The sequence below is a fragment of the Coptis chinensis genome, chromosome 2, assembly GCF_015680905.1.
Source record: "Coptis chinensis isolate HL-2020 chromosome 2, ASM1568090v1, whole genome shotgun sequence".
NCBI classification, from domain to species: Eukaryota; Viridiplantae; Streptophyta; class Magnoliopsida; order Ranunculales; family Ranunculaceae; genus Coptis; species Coptis chinensis.
Window position 1 is genome coordinate 74,171,815 of NC_141457.1, and position 18,977 is coordinate 74,190,791.

At 38.9% G+C, this 18,977-nt stretch overlaps 2 protein-coding genes across 2 annotated transcripts; both read right to left on the reverse strand.

The window, feature by feature from the left end:
• Positions 1–5,010: 5,010 nt before the first annotated feature.
• On the reverse strand, positions 5,011–6,267 carry LOC147517761 (uncharacterized). Its single transcript, XM_086593692.1, has 3 exons — positions 5,995–6,267; positions 5,713–5,865; positions 5,011–5,352 (listed from the first exon to the last, which is right to left on the reverse strand). The coding sequence occupies exons 1-3, from the start codon at positions 6,265–6,267 to the stop codon at positions 5,011–5,013; spliced, it is 768 nt and encodes a 255-aa protein (XP_086449818.1).
• An 11,675-nt stretch (positions 6,268–17,942) lies between these two features.
• LOC147517762 (transcription factor bHLH63-like) lies at positions 17,943–18,755 on the reverse strand. The gene is made up of 3 exons (XM_086593693.1): positions 18,743–18,755; positions 18,225–18,532; positions 17,943–18,114 (listed from the first exon to the last, which is right to left on the reverse strand). Exons 1-3 carry the CDS (start codon positions 18,753–18,755, stop codon positions 18,019–18,021), a joined length of 417 nt encoding a protein of 138 aa, XP_086449819.1. The 3' UTR covers positions 17,943–18,018.
• Positions 18,756–18,977: the final 222 nt, after the last annotated feature.

Sequence of the window (18,977 nt, forward strand, 5' to 3'; positions counted from 1 at the left end):
CTACTTAGGTATACTTTATAACTTGATATATGAGTCTTTTGCTATTATTCCTTAGGTGACTCTTCCCCTTGGAATCAACTAATTGCAACTGATGCTGCTACGGTGGACATTATCAAGAAGATCCCAAGGAACAGAGGATGCCTTGGGTGAAAGTTCCTGATCCCACCCGTCTTTTTGAATATCTCAACATGTTTACTGAAGAACTGCTGCAATTTGTTCCTGGATCTTCCCCCTTTGGGATAAATACTGTGAATTCTAGACGCACAACCCTTCCACCTCCTGTTGATCAGGATGCCGGACTTCTTCCTCCTTTAGTTCAGGACGAATCCTCTTTGATTACCAGAAGAAGAGGAAATTGCAAGGAGAAGAGTTTGGAGGCCATCTCCAGTGATGTTGCGGCGTCAGGTTCAGTTCAGGAGCCTACTACCAGTGATAATTGTGTGATCACTGGCGGAAGGGAACCTGAACTGCCTCATGAACTGCTGATGGCCAGCGATTTTAAAAGGGGAGTTTGTGCGTCCAACCGTTCTAAATTGAAGAGATCTTATACCGCTTCTAATGTTGCCCCTTCTAGTAAGAAAATGAAGTTTCACCTTTTATCTATTAGTGAAGACCCACTTTTTAAAGTTCCTGCTAGTATTCCCCCACCTGTTCAGTCTTGTTAGAATGTAGCTGTACCCCCACCAGTTCCAGATCCTTCTACAGGTTCTGAACAAACTGGTGATAACGTCCATCTGACCATTAACCCTCCCCTCTTTGATAATCGCAAGGGGAAGGGTATTGCTGAAACCATTGCTATAACTGTCACTCTCTCTCCTCCTCAATCCAGTGATAGGAGGGGGGTGAGTGACGGCATTCCCTAGTTGCCAAGATCTCCAAATTCCTCTGAGAGGGAGATAATTAAGGAGATGAGGCGTTGGGGACAAACTGATGAACTACCTGTTACCAACAAGCACTTTGTTAAAGATGTTGATATCACGCTGGGAGTTCTGTAAGCTGCGTGACTTCCTATTAACAAAGCTAAAGACAATATCGCTGGGACCTTAAATATGTCCTATTACCGATCTGCTGTTCACTTTGCCAAGGTAAGACTTTCTTTCTTGTTCAGTGTTCAGTTTCTCTCATTGTGTTACTTATACATCTTATATTCTTTTCTAGTTAGTGAATAACTTTTTGGCCATGAAAGATCCCATCTTTGTGGCCACCACTGATACATCCACTGATGCCATGGCTACTGGTGAGCTGATCTGGGCAAAAGAAGCTGCTGAGAAGAGAGCTGCTGAGCTGTAGATCCAGGTTGACCAACTCTTGGCGAAAGAGAAGTGATATGATACTGGCTTTAAGAATATGAGAGATACTACCTCCAACCTTCAGAGCTCTCTAGAGAAAGCCCAAAAAGGAGTTGCTGATGCTAGCACTTGGAAAGTGAAGTTCTTGGAACTGCGCGCCCACTTTACTACCCTGCAAGCAAAACATGACCTGGTCCAAGGGGAGCTTCACTGTAGGAACACCAAGATGAAGACCCTTGGCCAAGCCATTGCCCATGCGAATGAGGTCATGTCAGGCTATGAGAGAGCTCTGAAGCATAAACGTTTTCGTTCTGGTAAGAAGGCTGATGACCTCCTAGCTAAGACCTCCAAGTTCTATTCCGATATGGTGCAGGAGGTGAAGAAGATATTAGCCTAAAATACCATTCGTTTTGCTTTGAGGGTACTGGATGTTTCTCAGGAGTCCTTCGATGAGGCCAAGCAAGTTAAATTCAAGGAGGTAATTGAGGTTACTGGGTACATTTCTCAGTTAGATGATCAAGGGCGGGTAACCAACCCTTTTATCTTATTCCCTGATCTGAACACCAGCATCTCTGCTATCCAAGCTGAACTTATGCATGATGCCTCCTCATCCTCTGAAGAAGACACTGATGATGACCTGCCTCCAGTTCAACTTCCTTTTACGCGGTTCCCAGCCGGTGAATGCTCGTTCACCAACCATTCCAAATTTAATCCAACCAAGATAGTCGATGGTGCAAAGAACAACACTGATGGTGAACCAAAGTTTGATTCTACCCCTGCTTCATAAGCCTTTTAGTTGATGATTCACATACACAATTATTTTTAAACAATTATTCTATGGGTCTGTAATATTGAGCTATGTAGCTCACATACAATTTACTTTACTGAGCTCTATAGCTCTTCTATTTTATGCATACTATTTACTTACTGAGCTTTGCAACTCTTCTATTTTATGTATGCCTTAGAAGTATTTTATATTACATTACATATATTACTATGTATACTCTACCACTGTTGCCCCCAAAGTTTATTTGGAACAACAATAGGTGACCCTAGCAGGCTAACCAAATTAAGATGAGGCATAGCCAGAATCTGATCAGGATGTCATGGGAGCCGTTTCAACTTAACTGTAACTGAAAGTTCAATCGCATAGGGGCATATACCTTTACGAAAGCAACTTGGTGCCATGAGCACAACACTCATGTGTTTAATAACAATAGGTCTAATTTATTTATTTTAAATAAAAAGGGTACCGCCTACACAGCAGTGGAGGAGTCTTCCTCAGCACCATCATGCCGATATAGTTCCAGGACAATGATGGTGTGCTAGGATCTGGATCCCACCCAGATCTTCCTAGTAACCCCTACATTAAGTTGATGTTTTGAGAGCGCCCAAAACTGGCATACAGTTCAGGCTCGCAAGAACACTATCTCTTGTTCCAAGTCAAACTGACATACAGTTTACTGAACAATTAGCGTGGTTATATTCCCTAAAGGCTTAACCCATCAAGGATATTTGCAGTTTAAAAGAACTAGCATACAGTTCCAGCTGCATGTGGATGAGAAAGAAACTGTTAGTTCGACTTTCCCTTACTCAGTATCACTGGTTCCAAAGCAAATTGGCATACAATATTCTTGAACAGATAGTGAGCAAATAATTCCCTAAAGGCTTAGTCCATTGAGGATAATAAAGAACGTGCAAGGAATATATTCGATTGCAAAGTGAAGAACTTTATTGATGGTAAAATATGCATAACAAAGCATGAAATAACAATTTACTGACAATACTTGCGAAGGTGTTGTCCGTTCCATGGTTTGACAAGAACGTCACCTTCAATAGTGCGTAGGTAGTAAAAACCAGTTCGACCAACCTTGTCAATGATGTATGGTCCTTCCCAGTTAGGTCCAAGTTTGCAGTTGGGCTCTAAGATCTCACGGAGAACCAGATCGCTAGTTTTGAAAGATCGGATCCGGAGATCTCTTGTCGTGTGATCTCTTCAAAGTCCATTGGTTAGCAGCTAAGCGAAGTACAACACTTTCTCGCTTTTCGTCTAGGAGATCCATTTCTCTACATAACGGCTCCTCGTTGTCCAGAGTGTGCACCACATCTGACTTCTGAGTGGGAGCTACTAGTTCTGGAGGTATGACAAGTTCAGTTCCGTAGGTCAGTTTAAATGAAGACTCACCAATTGACCGCCTAGGTGTAGTTTGATACGCCCATAGGACCTTAGGCAGTTCTTCGACCCATAAACCTTTCGCGTCATCTAATTTATACTTCATGTTATCCAAGATGACCATGTTAGAGGCTTCAGCCTGGCCATTGCCTTGTCGATACCTTGGAGTTAAGAACAGATGGGTGATGTGAAACTCCTCACACAGTTCAGCAACCACTCCTCCAGCGAACTGTTGCCCATTATCTAAAATGATAACTTTGGGTATGCCAAACCTACAGACAATGTTATTCCAAATGAACTTTCTGTTGTCCTGTTCTTGAATGAAGACAAAGGGAACTGCTTCTATCCACTTGATGAAGTAATCCGTTGCAACCATCAAGAATTTGACATTACCAGGAGCAGGTGGTAGGGGTCCTATAATGTCAGTTCCCCATTGGGCGAATAACCATGGGATGGCCAATGGGTGCAGTTCTGTTGCTAAAGCATGGATAAGTAGAGCGAATCGTTGACACTTTTCATACTTGCGGGCAAAAACTTGCGCATTTTTTTGCATATAAGGCCAAAAGTATCCTTGCCTTAGGATCTTGAGAGCTAGAGTTCTGCCCCCAATATGGTTGCCACAAATTCCTTCATGAACTTCTCGCATAACCTGTTCAGTGAGATCTGGGGAGAGACATCTGAGATGAAGTCCCATAAAGGACTTCTTGTACAGATCGTCCCCTACGAGGGTGAATCTTTGTATCTTTGCAAGCAGACGCCTTGCAATATTCTTATCTTCAGGGAGTGTCCCTTCTTTGAGGTAGGACTTATATGGATCTATCCAAGTTGGAGTAATGGTGGGAATAACACAAACTATTGTAACCGGGACCTGAATGCTAGGTTTCTCCTAGAACTCGGTAGGGATTGAACGAGACTCGCCGTCGCCCAACATTGAGGCAACATATGCCAAAGCATCTGCATGTCTATTGGATGATTGAGGCACCTGATAGAACTGAATGTTCTCAAACTTGCTCTGAAGGCCCTTTACCAGTTTCAGGTATTTTTCCATTCGTTCATCCTTGGCCTCGTATCCACCATCGACTTGAAAAACAACCGGCTGTGAGTCACTAAAAACTATGAGGTGTGTCAGGCTAGATCGAGAGCCATTGTTAGGTTAGCAAGAGTGGCTTCATATTTTGCCTCGTTGTTGGAAGCATTCCAACCTAACCGGATGGATTTCTCAAATCGCATGTTGTCAGGAGTGACTAACACAGCTCCAATTCCTGCGCCTTTGTCATTCGAAGATCCATCCACAAACAACCGCCACCTAAAACTGGGCTCCTAGGGATCCAGTCGATTTTCTGGAGATTCAGGCTAGATACGATCATCTGAACTGGGGGTAGTTGAGTCGTACCCGGTGTAGGTTATTGGGAAATCTTCCAAAAATTCTACTAGTGCCTGACCCTTCTCTGAGATTCTGGAGATGTAAATAATATCATATTTTGACAGTTTCACAGACCATTTTGCTAGCCTCCTTGACCTGTTCGGTGTTTCTAGAACTGACCGCAATTAGTACTCTGTGATTACTCTAATAGTGTGGGACTGGAAGTATGGTCGCAACTTCTTTGCTGCAAAAACAAGTGCTAGAGCGGCTCTTTCAAGTTTTGGGTACCTTGTTTCTGCTGGAAGAAGCGTGCAGCTCAAGAAATAGACAGGCTTTTCAACCTTCTTTTCATCCACGCGTATTAGTACAGAACTGATTTCGTAGTCTGACGAACAGAGATAAAGACCCAAGAGTTCTCCCTCAACTGGCTTGGAGAGGATTGGTGGTGTCCCCAGGTATGTTTTGAGTTGATCAAATGCTTTCTGGCATTCTTCCATCCATGCAAATGAGGTATTCTTTCGCAGTAACTGAAAGAGGGGTTTGCACTTATCTGAACTCTTGGAGATGAACCTGTTCAGAGTTGCTAACCTGCCTGTAACTTTTTGAAGCTCTTTCATATTTTTAGGTGAAGGCATATCTAGGAGTTCCCGTATTTTATCTGGGTTTGCCTCGATTCCTCTTTTTGTAACTAGATACCCCAAAAACTTCCCTGATGAGACAGCGAAAGCACACTTTGCAGGGTTGAGCTTCATGCAATATTCCCTGAGAATGTCGAATGCATGCTTCAGGTGGGAGAGATGATCTCCTTGTCTTAGGCTTTTGATCAAAAGATCATCTACATACACCTCCACAATATCACCTATCAACTCTTTGAACATCTTGTTTACCAATCGCTGGTATGTAGCCCCTGCATTTTTCAGTCCAAATGGCATAACCTGATAGCAGTACAGGCCATCCTCGATTCTGAAACTGGCATGCTTGTGGTCCTCTTCATGTAAGGGGATCTGGTTGTAACCATACAACCCATCTGTGAAAGATAACTGTTCATGTCCAACCGTTACATCAACCAATTTATCAATTCGTGGCAGAGGGTAGCTGTCCTTCGGACATACACGGTTCAGATCTGTGAAGTCGATACAGATTCTCCATGACCCATTTTTCTTTCTTACTGGGACAATATTAGAAATCCAAGAGGGAAAATTGATTTCTCTGAAAAATTTAGTCGCCTTCAGCTTTTCAACTTCGGCTTTTATAGCTTTGGATATGTCAGCACCTATTTTCTTTGGTTTCTGCTTGACTACCACTGCATCACTATAGACATTGAGTCGGTGGCATGCCACATGGGGATCAATTCCTTGCAACTCTTCAAACGACCAAGCAAACACGTCCTTGTGCTCTCGAAGGAACTGTATCAGAGCCATGCGCTCTTCAAAACTCAACATGGTGCCGATGAAAATGGTTTTTGGCGAGTTGCCTCCCCCAATATCCACTTCCTCCAACGGCTCCAGTGAGGGGGGATCCTTCCTCTCTCTTAGGACCAGGTTTGGGAGAGGGGGATCCAACTGTAATTGCTATTTGGTGGGTGGCCCCACCTCTATTGGTTCAAAAGGGAGTAGGGACTGCTTTGTTGCCAAAGCATAGCATGTCTTGGTAGCCACCTGATCTCCTCTGATTGTCTTAATTTTCCCATGATGTGGGAATTTTAGACATTGGTGATAGGTGCTGGGAACGGCTCTGAGTCTGTGTAGCCAAGTCCTGCCTAAAATCATGTGATATGGTGTGTTAGCTTTTACCATAACAAAATTTATGATAAGGGTTACAGGACCAGTGGCTATAGGTAACTGGATTTCCTTAACTGTGAGAGCTTTGTCCCCACTGAATCCATATAGGTTGGAGCTGGTGGCTACTATCTCCGCATCTGGGATCTACAGCTTTTTAAATGCATCATAGTAGAGTACATCTGCTGAACTGCCTAGGTCCACCAATATACGATGCAAATAATAATCTCCAAAAGGGAGTGTGAGAACCAGCGCATCCTTATGTAGGCTTTGGATGTTAAAGCAGTCAGCTTCAGTGAAAAGAATGAGCGGATCTTTCTGGGGTACCGCGTTCACCTGAGCTCCTGTAGTCAGCTAGCTATTCATGATCCTAAACTGCTTGGCGATGCGCATCTGATATCGCACACCTTTGTCAGTGACCTATCCACTTCATTTACTTGCTTTACCTAAAATCATATTTATCTAGAGTCGGCCATTGAGCGGTCCAGTAACTTGGGGGTCCTGAACTGGCGTGCTGATCTCCTCAGGCTGTACTGCATTTGCCTGTTCGTTTGCCACAAATTGCTTCAAATACCCTCTTTCAATCAGATCCTGTAGTTCATTTTTCAGGGTCCTGCAGGCTCTGGTGATGTGACCCTTACTCTTATGGAACTTGCAGTAGGTTCTTTGGTCTCTAGTACCCAGGGAACCTGGCTTAAGCAGAGCTACCCATTTTAGGTAACTCTGATTTTTTATCAAGTCCAGAACCTTATCTGGCATTTTGTTCAGAGGGGCAAAGTTTCTATCCATTGAGGGAAAAGCATCTTCAGTTCCTTCCACATGTGGCTTCTTCTGTTACTTTCCATCTGTACTACTAGCTACATTCTGGTATTTCCCTCTGGGCATTCGTCCCTTTGATGGGGATTCAGCCCTTTGGCGACAGCAATTACGGTCTCTCTTTGATTTTCGAGGGGAAGAATTTCCATTCCCTTCATGAGGAACTCCTAGAACTGTTCGACTAGCTTTCTTTTCCTCTTGAAGTTTGTTCAGGACATCTTCTTCCTACCCCGCATACGTTTCAACCTTGTCAAGGAAATCCTCTAAATCACGGGGTGGTTTCCTGGAAAGAGATCTGAATAAGGCATTGTTTTCATCCAACCCTTGTTTAAAAGCTATTATAGTAGTTTGTTCATCACAAGACTCTATTTGGATGGAAATTTCCATGAACCGTTGCATGTAGGATCTGAGTGCCTCTCTATCCTTTTTCTTGATGTTAAATAATGCATTGATCCGTTTAGGTTGATGCTTGTTGCATGAGTACCTGTCTATGAATGTCCTAAATAGTTCTTCTAAGGACCTAATCTGACGCTCAGTTAATCTGTGGTACCACTGGAGCGTAGATCCAGACAATGAGGCTTTGAATTCTTGACACATGACATGGTCATATCTCTCATACTGTCCCATAGTGGCATGATACCTGAATACGTGATCCATCGGATCTGACTTGCCACTAAAGACACTGAATTTCAGTTGTCTGTAACCATGGGGATATGGTTTCCTCATTACCCGTGATGCGAAAGGAGATCTGCCTGCCCCCATTATGGCGGATTGAACAAGGGAGTCTTGCATTTTTCTCCCCTTGCTTGTCATCCGATGTATCTGACAGATCAAGTCATTCTTCTCAGTTTCCCATGAAGTTTATTTGGTATAATGCTTCTTGGTCTGAGCTCTTTTTCTGTGTCGAGGGTCGACATCACGATCCCCGGCGGTCCGCTTGACCCGGTTCGGGATCGATATCAAGTCCTCATCTGAGTTGTTGTATTCCGACTCAGATGTCTCGTGTCAAGTTGGATCCCCACGCCTTGGGTTCTTTACACAACCACCTTCTGAAAGGTCGTCATCATCGAGATCGATGAGTGACTCCTTCCCTGTGTCAGATTGATACAAATGCCTCAGCAGTTGTACTTCTCATTCAAGATTGCTCCTTTGCTGTTCTAGAGCCTGTACTGCCTGGCTTGCCTGAACAGACTCTGGGTTGGTGAGGACAATATTCTCACCATCTTGATGCTCTTCTTGAGTGTTATTCCTGGGACTTGCACCTGGAATTGCTAGTGCGTCGGTGCTGGTCATGGGTTTCTGGAGGGGGTTGTTCGCGTCGTGGTGACCAGCGTTGTCCCCTCCTTCAAGTGTGTCATGATCTTCTTCTCTCACAGCGACGCTGCGTGTGGTAGCACCACCCTTTGTTTTCTTTGCTCCTGCCATCACAACAGTAAGAGTTTTTAGGCTAAATCAATCGTTTGAAATGAATATTTACCTGTTTTCGTCCCCACAGACGGCGCCACTAGATGTAGGGGATTTTTCGAGCTTTCCCTGATCTTCCTCTGTGTCGTGTGATCTTAAAACCTTTAAATGAATGGAGAAGGGATGAGATGATTGTGAGTTCAGGGTTGAATCGTCTAACGGCTACCTACGTATCTCCTTGTTTATTATGGAGAATCAAACCCTATCTTGCGTAGTTCCTAAGAGTGAAATCCCTCTGGTTTATATAGGAAGAGATTTGAGAGTCCTAGGGTTAGGGCTGTCACCGTTTGTGAGTTCCCTTCCATCTTTGAACTCTATCTTCCTATTAGGAATTCCCTCTTTATGGAAGTCTGAATCTAGACCATATCTTCATGAGGGGAAGTTTCCTTACTGATCATAATGTCCCATCGTGTTATGGGAAGATTATATCTACAAGGTAACTCCTAAGATATGTCTTCACGATTATTTCCTTATCATCAAAGATCCCCATCTTCAGTTTTCTTCTGTTCAGGAACTGTCTACATCAGTTCCTAACGACTGGGGTAACTGTTATGTTGGAAGGCGATCAGTCATGTGCTTGGCACATGTCCACTAAACAGTCGTGTTGAGCACGAGATCACTTATTCACAGAGCTAATCCGATGGTCCTCGTCTCATTTTGGACATCTATAGTCTTAGGTTATTTCCCATACACGTGTCATCTGTTTAGTAACGGGAAATCCCCCCTATATCAGTGATGGTGGATCATATTTTTGCAATCGAGTTATTGAACATATCATGAAAAAATATGGAGTAACCCATAAGTTTGCAACTCCATACCATCCTCAAACAAGGGTCAAGTAGAAGTTTCTAATCAAGAGATTAAACGTATCTTGGAGAAAACATTTAATCCAAATAGGAAAGACTGGTCTCTCCGTCTGAACTATGCACTATGAGCATACATAACCGCTTTTAAAACACATATAAGGATGTCCCCCTATAGGCTTGTCTTTAGAAAGCCTTGTCACCTGCCAGTTGAATTAGAGCACCGTGCCCAGTGGGCAATAAAAACCCTTAATTATAATCTCGATACGGCAGGTGAAAAGCGTAAACTACAAATAAACGAGCTCGAAGAGATTCGAAATGATGCTTATGACCTTTCAAAAGATTACACAACCAACATGAAAAGGATTCATGACAAACATATTTTACGAAAACATTTCGAAGTTGGTCAAAAAGTTTTTCTTTATAACTCTAGATTACATCTTTTTCCATGAAAACTGAATACTCGATGGACTAGTCATTTTAATATAACTGAAGTCCCTCCCTATGGGGCTATTACTTTAAAGAACCATAAGGACAACAGTACATTTAAAGTCAATGGTCAGCGCCTCAAGCATTTTCATGAGTTACGGTCTACGGATGTCGAAAAAATTAAGTTCCATATCCTATGAGAATCTAGCCAAAAGCCTCATCTGAATGATTATTGAGTGATGACACAAAGGATGTTCAGATAGAAAGACCACACGTCCACTTGTTTGATCACCACACCATATCCTAAGAGAGAATTTAAGCCCTTTTTGGATCGATAAAGCCAAAGAAATGTTAAAAATCCAAAAAGATAGTTTTCTCTAGTTACCCACCCCTCTTGAGCCTTCACCCTTTTCTAAAAGCCTTTTTATTCTTCACCAAAAATTCCTAACCCATTACAACACACAATAAAAGGCTTATCCAGTTGATGAGTTGATAATTAGATGGATACTAGAAAAGAGAAGAGAAGACCTTGTACAAAAAATAGAACAATTATTTGCTTCAAAAAGAAAAGAAAAGAAAGAGAAGAAAATAAAGACCCATTAAAAACCAGAACTCCAAGAAAATCAAAGGAGTCAAAAATTGAATCTCCCAAAAGTTCAAAAATCAAAAGGAGACGATATCAAAAACAAAAAGAAACAAAAGCAAAGTTAGAACTCCCAAAAATTCAAAATCATATGGAGTCACAAAGCCAAAGGGATAAAAGAATGTATCACAATTCGGAAGCAAATAACAAAAAGAGGTTCTTCTCTGGTTACAAGTATCTTGAAGACCTAGTTTTTCAATTTATCAAATTTTGTTTTCCCTTCCTTTTTCTTTCTAAACCATCACCCTAGCCCCGTAACTCCTAATAACATACCTATAGCTTGACTAGGAATAGGATGGTGTGATAGTAAGTGGCAAGCGTGATCAATTGACCCCTATTTGTTTGGACGTCATTTGAGTATGTGAGGAATATAAGTGCCCGCTGCCCTTGAGAGAATGAACATTGAGTGAATCTATTAGAGAGTTGTGATTGCAACACACCCTTGTGAGAACCCACCTTAAGGACACACTCCAAAAATCTCGGAAACAACTCTGCTTTTGCATTTCATTGCTCATGTTTTGCACATTTATCTTTAGATGATTAAATTACTGTACATATATTATTCTAAGTTTAAAAGAGATTGTCCTTATTCACCGCTAATGAGATGTATGAACTTCTGAGAATAAATAAGGAAACAAGACCTTTTGTACTAAATAGAAGAAATTTGTGGTACTTTCACTGGAAAACTCTCACAAAGTTTAAAGCTCGTCTACTAGGGAATTTCTAGTGGCTTAAGGCCTTCTTGCATATGGTCAACGCAATCGCACTCTGCAAAACGAGATTAGTATAACTTATAATAAATTACTCATTTGTGATCTTAGTTTTTTCTCTCATCCTTGCTTAAGGACAAGCAAGATGCTATTTGGGGGTGATGATCAGCTCCCAAATGTGCATTTTATTACCCTTATATTACTACATTACAGCCCTTCTTACGCTTAACGGAAAGACAACTCATAGCTTTTATTGCCTTTTTCAGGTTATGGAGTATTTCAGACCACTTATCCTAAAAGCTGCGTCTTAACACCAAAAAAGAGCCTTAATCACGCTTATTATGAAGACCAGAAGCTGTTATAGAAAACTGCTAAAAAAGTCAAAGTCAATGGTTAAAGTCAAAAGTCAAGGTCAAAGGTCAAAGCTCTCAACTCAGACGACCAGAGATGGAGACCCTTATTTCAAAATATGACATTCTCCCAAAACCTACCTTGGTCAAGAAAAAATCAAAAGGCAAAAGTAAAAGTGAAGTGTGAGGCGTCTCATTTGTAATGGGAAAGGGCAAATCTGTAAAAGAAAAAAGTAGGGGTATATAATCTAAAAGCTAGGGAGAGAGAAAATATCCATTACTTTAGGGTCCAAACCATTTGGTTTGTTTTAATTTCTTGTCTAGTTTTTCAATTCAAGTTATTTACTTTATTGTTATTCATTTCCTTTTATTTAAATCTTGTTATTTTACTTTGTTTCTTTTCAATCTTCAATCTTATCTTGTTAGTTGTTCTTATTTCAATCTTCAATCAATACTTTCTTCAATGTTTTCATGTCATTTTCATACTAACAATTTGAGTTTTCATGTTTTCATTAGCTTAAACTAAACAATCTATACCAGGAGTCTACCTTTCTTCTTCATAACTCCCACACTCAAAGATGAACCTCACTTCTTACAAACTCTTTTGAACTTACACACCACTTATACACAAACTTCAGATTTGATAAAATCTAACGGTTGTGTTTCGGATGTTCGACGGCTGTTTCATTTTTGCCTGCCTACCTAGCCAAACCGATATATATATATATATATATATATATATATATATATATATATATATATATATATATATATATATATATATATATGTTTTTATTTATTTATTTTTTCCAGGCACATCGCGCATGCCAGATTACTAGTTCTATTTAACTTCTTTAATAGCTTTCAAACTATTGAGCAGTCAACTTCATATGAAATGTTTAACCTACTTTCCAGAGATGATTAGTTATATGCCAAAACTGTTGAGAAAGTACACGGTAAAGAAATTGGAGTAGAGATGCGCGTATAGAGAATATTCATTTGGATGTCAAGTGTCAACCGTTTGCATATATTTTGACCTTTATGAGTGTATTGTGCCACCTTCTGGGGCCAAGTGTGTCATTATGTATCTTAACTTTTCATGAACCAAACTACCATTGTGGGCTTTATCTCAAAGGTGTTTATAGACAATCACAAAACAAATAATTGGGCTGAGAGCCCAATTTTCAAAAAACTCTCACCCTAAGTTCACTTGAATTTTAATTTCGGCCTAAGCCCTAAAACACGATTTGATGTCACTATGTAAATTTAAATTTTCATATGTAAAATACTATGTATATTTAAATTTTTATATGTAAAAATACTTTGTAAATTTAAATTCGCATATGAATAAATAATGCAAATTTAAATTTACATAGGCAAAGAAAACTATGTAACTTTAAAATTTCATATGATGATGTAGCCCGGGTTGTCCTTGAGCCGAAATTATTAATGAAAATGTTTCTTTGAGCCGAAATTATAAGTAAAAAATGATGACGTATGATAACGTCAGCTCGATTATGGACATATGGCAAAATTATTATTGGGCTTTGTCCTTGGGTCGTAATCTCTGAGCCGTAATTATTATATAAATTACTCATCACTAAACCCTAATTAGCAAACCGACATAGAAAAAGACTACACGAGACTAATGCCACTTTTTATGTTAGGTCCTCTTTTTCTCCTTCCGCCTACACACACACACACACACACACACACATATATATATATATATATATATATATATATATATTATTATTATTATTTTGAAATAACTAGGGGTGCAGGACTCCCCAACCTTTTATTTATGAAATTCTCAGATACATCTTTCCTTCTTTATCCGCCATGATCAATTCATAAAATTTTTGATCCAACGGTGGATTAAAGTACAAAGTTACATTACAAACTTGCCTACTCATTTTAGAAAGGTAATCAGCCACTTGATTTCCCTCCCTAAAGACATGCTTAAATGTTATTAGCTCAAACTTCAAAATCTCGGCTTGAATATGTGCAACTAGATTCCTGCAGTGCCAGTGCCTCTTCCTTCATACTCAAAATCTGGATCCCCCGTAACGAATCCGATTGCACTTGAATTCTTCTGATGTTCATATATGCCGCCTTCTAGTCATTTCTGCACCCGAAGTAACTCCTGGTACAAGACTGACAATCTAGTAGAGCTTCAATTGAATGCCAATATTGCATCCCCATTACAGTCCCTTATAGCTCCACCATAATTGGCCTTTCCACTTTGTACCAACCCATCAGAGTACAATACTACTATTCCGGCTTCTGGTTTGCTCCATTTGATCCATTTCTCTTCTCGATCTATTCTTAAATGTAACCCCTATTCCTAGTTTAGATAGCAGCAGTTTTGTCACCTCGTCCTCTTTCACCGAATCTAGAGTTTTCCCCAAATAAACTTTCATGCTACTTAGAACCTTCTGACTCACTACATCTGCTGGCCTAAATCTTGTTTTCTTCAGTCTCCAATTTCACTCATTCCAAATGGCTTAGACTGTTGTGCATATAAAGGCTCTGATCACTTCAGATACTATTATATTTGATCTGCAAATTTGCATCAAATAGTACCATTCATTATAGGATGCTCTCACCATTTATGGTAATCCTATTGCTCTCTTGAAAGCTTGCCAAACCAGTTTCGAGTAAGAATAGTCAAAGAAAAGGTGAGTAGAACTTTCTTCATGGCAACCACATAAACAACATTTTAATTGTATTATCACCTTCTTCTCCATCAACCGATTCTGTGTTAGGAGGGCTCTCGAGAACAATTGCCAAGGGGTGAAAGAGTGTTTAGGTACTAAGAATTTTCCCCACACAATCTTAAACCATTTAACTTTACATCTCACATTCTTTAGGACAGAGTATGCTGAAGAAGTTGAGAAGTCTCCTGTATTGCTTGGTGTCCATGTAACTTGATCCTCAGTGATATAATAGTTTATTTTAGTTCCCATAATCCAATCTTTAACCTCACACTCCTGTATATCAGTGATACACCTTGACCATCTTCCATCACTTATTACTGCGGAAACCTTTGCATCCTCTGGGACAACATGCCCTAGTAGAATTTTGGCTTGGTTATTCAAGATTAAAGGCCCCGAACACATATGCTATGTCCTCATTTTCCTAACAAAACTATATATATATTTTCTCTCATCTCTCAGCGTACCTCTATATTCTAAAACAATATTATCTCGTTCACTTGTTTCATTTCAAAACAAACAACATAACCATCTATCACACAAAAACAGAACACATCTTCATGGATGATGGTAATGGCATGTTGACATGTTGAATGATTAATGGTGATTTTCTATGATGAAAAAAAAAAGAGAAATACCACTGATTTTCAAGGAATTTAAGAAGTTAAAAGTCACTTTTGAAGTTATTGTTGCTTAGACTATGTTCTACTTTGAGAAATAGACCTTGTTGATGAAATTCCAAGTTAAAGTAGAATTTGCAGTATTAGCCACTTGGTACATGTCAAATTGAATAGTGATTTAACCTCCTAGTGAATTAGAAGATGAATATAGAGACTTAACCTGTGAGACTTGAGTCTTTTAATTTTAATTTCTTGGAGTGTCTTTACGTAAATTCTAGTCCAGGTTAACTCAATTATTTTTCTGTGCTTAAATTCATTGTGTAGTCTCATTTATTCTTTATTTGACTGATCACGAAGTGGCATCAACTGGGGAGATAGCCATTAGGTCTTGTAGTCTATTTGAAGTGGAGTATCATACTGATAAGTCAAGTAGTGAACCAATTTGTCATTATCCCACCTAGTAGGATCATAATGTTAACCTCTTTTGAGCCTTATATATTAATCATTTTCTTCTTAAACCAATTATCCTTAACCCAACTCTAGATAAGGTATATAACCCATATTATAGGCCTTACCCATATTTCTGATGATTTCTAAGGACTAAGGAGAAAGCTAGAAAGGAGAAGATTTTGGAGGAAAATTTGCCGAAGTCAAATGAAGAAAGTCATTCCTTTTGCTCAAAGTAAAAAATTAAAAAAAAAAATAAAAAAAAATAAAGAGGAATAGTTTAGCAGAAGTGGTGAGAAAGTCAAGTATTGTGGTCTACAAAGTGAAGAAATTTTTCCAAGAAGGTCAAGTGCAAGAAAAGTCTTCAGTATATTCTCAGAAATTTTTGAATCTTTCTTGTTAATGTATCGTAAGCCCTATCTTAATACCCAGACCAGCCTATCACTAAAATATGATATGAAGTGTAGAATAGGTGAGAGGATGCTAAAATGAAGGACTCGACACTTTAAATGTAATTGATGTTCTTTCCATGATACTAGTTTATATTTATATTTTGCATAATTCTGTCTTTTTTACTAAGTATGTGGGATATTCTATTATTTTTATTCATTCCCCTACATATAGAGGTAAAATTGAAAACTTATATTATCTGAGAGAGATTTTCTTGTAAGTGTATGAGTGGTGAGGATTGCAGTTTTTTTTTTTTTTTTTTTAAACAACTAGGGGTTAGGGTACCCCAACTTTTATTTATAACAACTTCCCTTCTTATTTTGTTCAATTCACTAATTTTGTGATCCAAAGGGGGCATAAAGTACAAAGGTTCATTACATGCATTCACTAATTCCATCTAAATCCGTAGTATGTAGCTTTGACATATAGTTTGCCACCTAGTTAGCTTCCCTCAAAGCATGTTTGAAATTCACGTGTTCAAATTTCCTTAGCTCCACAAGAATCTGGGCAACTAAGTTACAACAGTGCCATGGTGGGTCCTATTTTTTGGCCAGCATCTTCACAACGCGTATTGAGTCAGCTTGCACTTACAATCTCTTGATATTCATGGCTGCCACCCCTTTGAGCCCTTGAAGTCCTCTGATAATACTATAATAACACGTTTCTATCCTAACGAATAGTGATTTTGCTAGGAATAAGAAAACTAAATTATTCTACAATTAGACAAACTTCTACTCTCGATTATCATATAATAAATTGGAGTCAGAATTCGTTCCACTCATAATTGCTTAGAACGTAAATAATTCTACTAGTGATTAACAATTCTACAAACATGATGAGAGTAATAATTCTAATATAACTAATGTTGCAAAAACTATGATTTAATATATTGTAATTTAAACTATGACAATTGAATAATAAGATTGAATATGAGAAGGAATTAAGGAGATTTGATATATCCACTTTGATTAATCCCTAATATGCTAGTATAAATTTTTATTGCAACCCTAATCTTATGTTTCCACATAAGGTTACATAAAGGTTAGGTCTTTTTATTCTTAATTATTCATGGCATCTCTAACCAACTAATAATTAGCATGAGATGAAGTTTAAACCCATTCTCAGGGTGAATGAACTACCCTCTAGAATTGAAACTCTTAAATACAATGATTCTATACTAACACATCAAGTCTTCATCAAAGCTTCAATCAAACCTCTCTAATTGAGGTTTAGCTACAAATCATGGGACTATCATGGAATAAATAGGGTCCTGTTAAATACACGCTCCGGTTCTTAAGAGGGCACTCTCCAACCCGGAAACAGATTTTAGTTAAGAATAACCCAGCCGGTTCACTAAAAAATTAGAGGGGCACGCTCCTGAAACCGGGTAACTTTGTATTCTGGTTTATTAGTATTATTTTCATAGGTTATTAACAGTAACAGTGTAAACCTTGGAGACTTTATCTTCTCTCCTCCTCCCTGCCACCCCCGTCGCCTCCTCTCATTTCTTTAGGGGGTGTATAGCGATTTACGCTTCGGGTGGGGCTAGTAGTGTTTTGTTGAAAGATGGAATAACTAGAGGACCTATTGTTAGATTTGGAACTGCTAAAAGAGCTGTTGAGCTTAAATTCTTTGTGGAGAATCCGGCTAATTTCGATACCTTATCCGTTATTTTTAACAAGTTTGATTCTTACCCATCTCCAAAATGTTAGGAATTTTGTGTATTTTGTTTAGTATTTGAGATTTGGTTCCAATGGGCGAAATTGTTGAAGTTTAACTTGTCTGTATTGATGACGAAATGGGGTTATTTTGATTTTCCGTTACTGATGTTTTTTGAAGTTGATTGGTCACTTTATGTTAAAATTTTGAAGTTGATTGCAATAGCATAGGTTTAGTAGAAAATTAATAGGATCTCTGAATCATTTTATAGTATTTTGACAAACCAAAAATGAAATCCTAATTTCGATTAAGTACTTATATAGGTCTTTACCTCTTTTGTGAACAAACTTTCGATATTAAAGTCGAGTCTAGGATTAACAGTAGCAAGCTTCATTGACAGGAACTGCATTTCAAAGTGAATAAACCCAATTTAGGAAATGCTCAACTACTTCACAAGAAGAAATGCAATTATACTTGAATATGACATAACAAGTTAATTAGAGGATCTTCTACCTCTACTTGTCTTTGAAGAGATTGAACATAATTGATAATTTCATCCAGCATTCCGGCCTTGCCAGTAATCGTGTTGCACCCTGGAACTAAGTCTTGAAGATATTTCATCCTCTCACTTATCTTTTCCCTTCTCACTCTTTTAACAAGACTATGGCTGTCAATGGCCTGCCCACGACGCGCTCGAACATGAATGTAATCTGACTTGTCTCTAGAAGCCTTTGATTTCTCCTTCACTGAATCTGCAAAAGTTTCTTTGCTGTTGGTTTTATTATTATTGTTACTAATACTGCTGTTGCTGATGTTTTGTTCTGTTATATTTTACTCCTCTTCTGAATCCCCTTTCATCCTCTTGTTTCTAATCTCCTCTGCTGCAACCTATAAACATCACACTAAAACAGAAAAATTAAAGATAGATTTGATTGTGTTGGAATCTTAGTATTGAAAATATAAAAAATAGGAGAACCATATTAAAGATATGATAGAACATCACATCAGAAGATACTCACTATTTTGGATACCCTTCAGTATCATTGTTAAATATGTCAGTGAAGAAAAAGATTCAAGTTAGAATTTTTAATGTAATATGGATTATATTCATTATGGTCATGTGTGTAAGTTGTTGGGGATTGTAATTGAATTAGATCTCCTGATTAAATAGGTTGTGGTCATGCTCTAGGTCTTTCTTGTTCTTATGAACAAAATTGTATGTGGGGGCTCATATGTGGATTGATGTAATTCTCCAGTTATTACTTG

Bases quoted from the DNA above. Each gene is read 5' to 3' on its own strand.
- LOC147517761 (XM_086593692.1), bottom strand. From the start codon at position 6,267: ATGTTGAGTTTTGAAGAGCGCATGGCTCTGATACAGTTCCTTCGAGAG. The intron at 5,866-5,994 runs GTAAGAAAGAAA...GGACATGAACAG, and splicing joins GGATTTCTAATATTGTCCCA to TTATCTTTCACAGATGGGTT. The intron at 5,353-5,712 runs GTAAACAAGATG...CCCCTCTTTCAG, and splicing joins GGGCTACATACCAGCGATTG to TTACTGCGAAAGAATACCTC.
- LOC147517762 (XM_086593693.1), bottom strand. The intron at 18,115-18,224 runs GTAGAAGATCCT...TTTGAAATGCAG, and splicing joins CTCTTCAAAGACAAGTAGAG to TTCCTGTCAATGAAGCTTGC.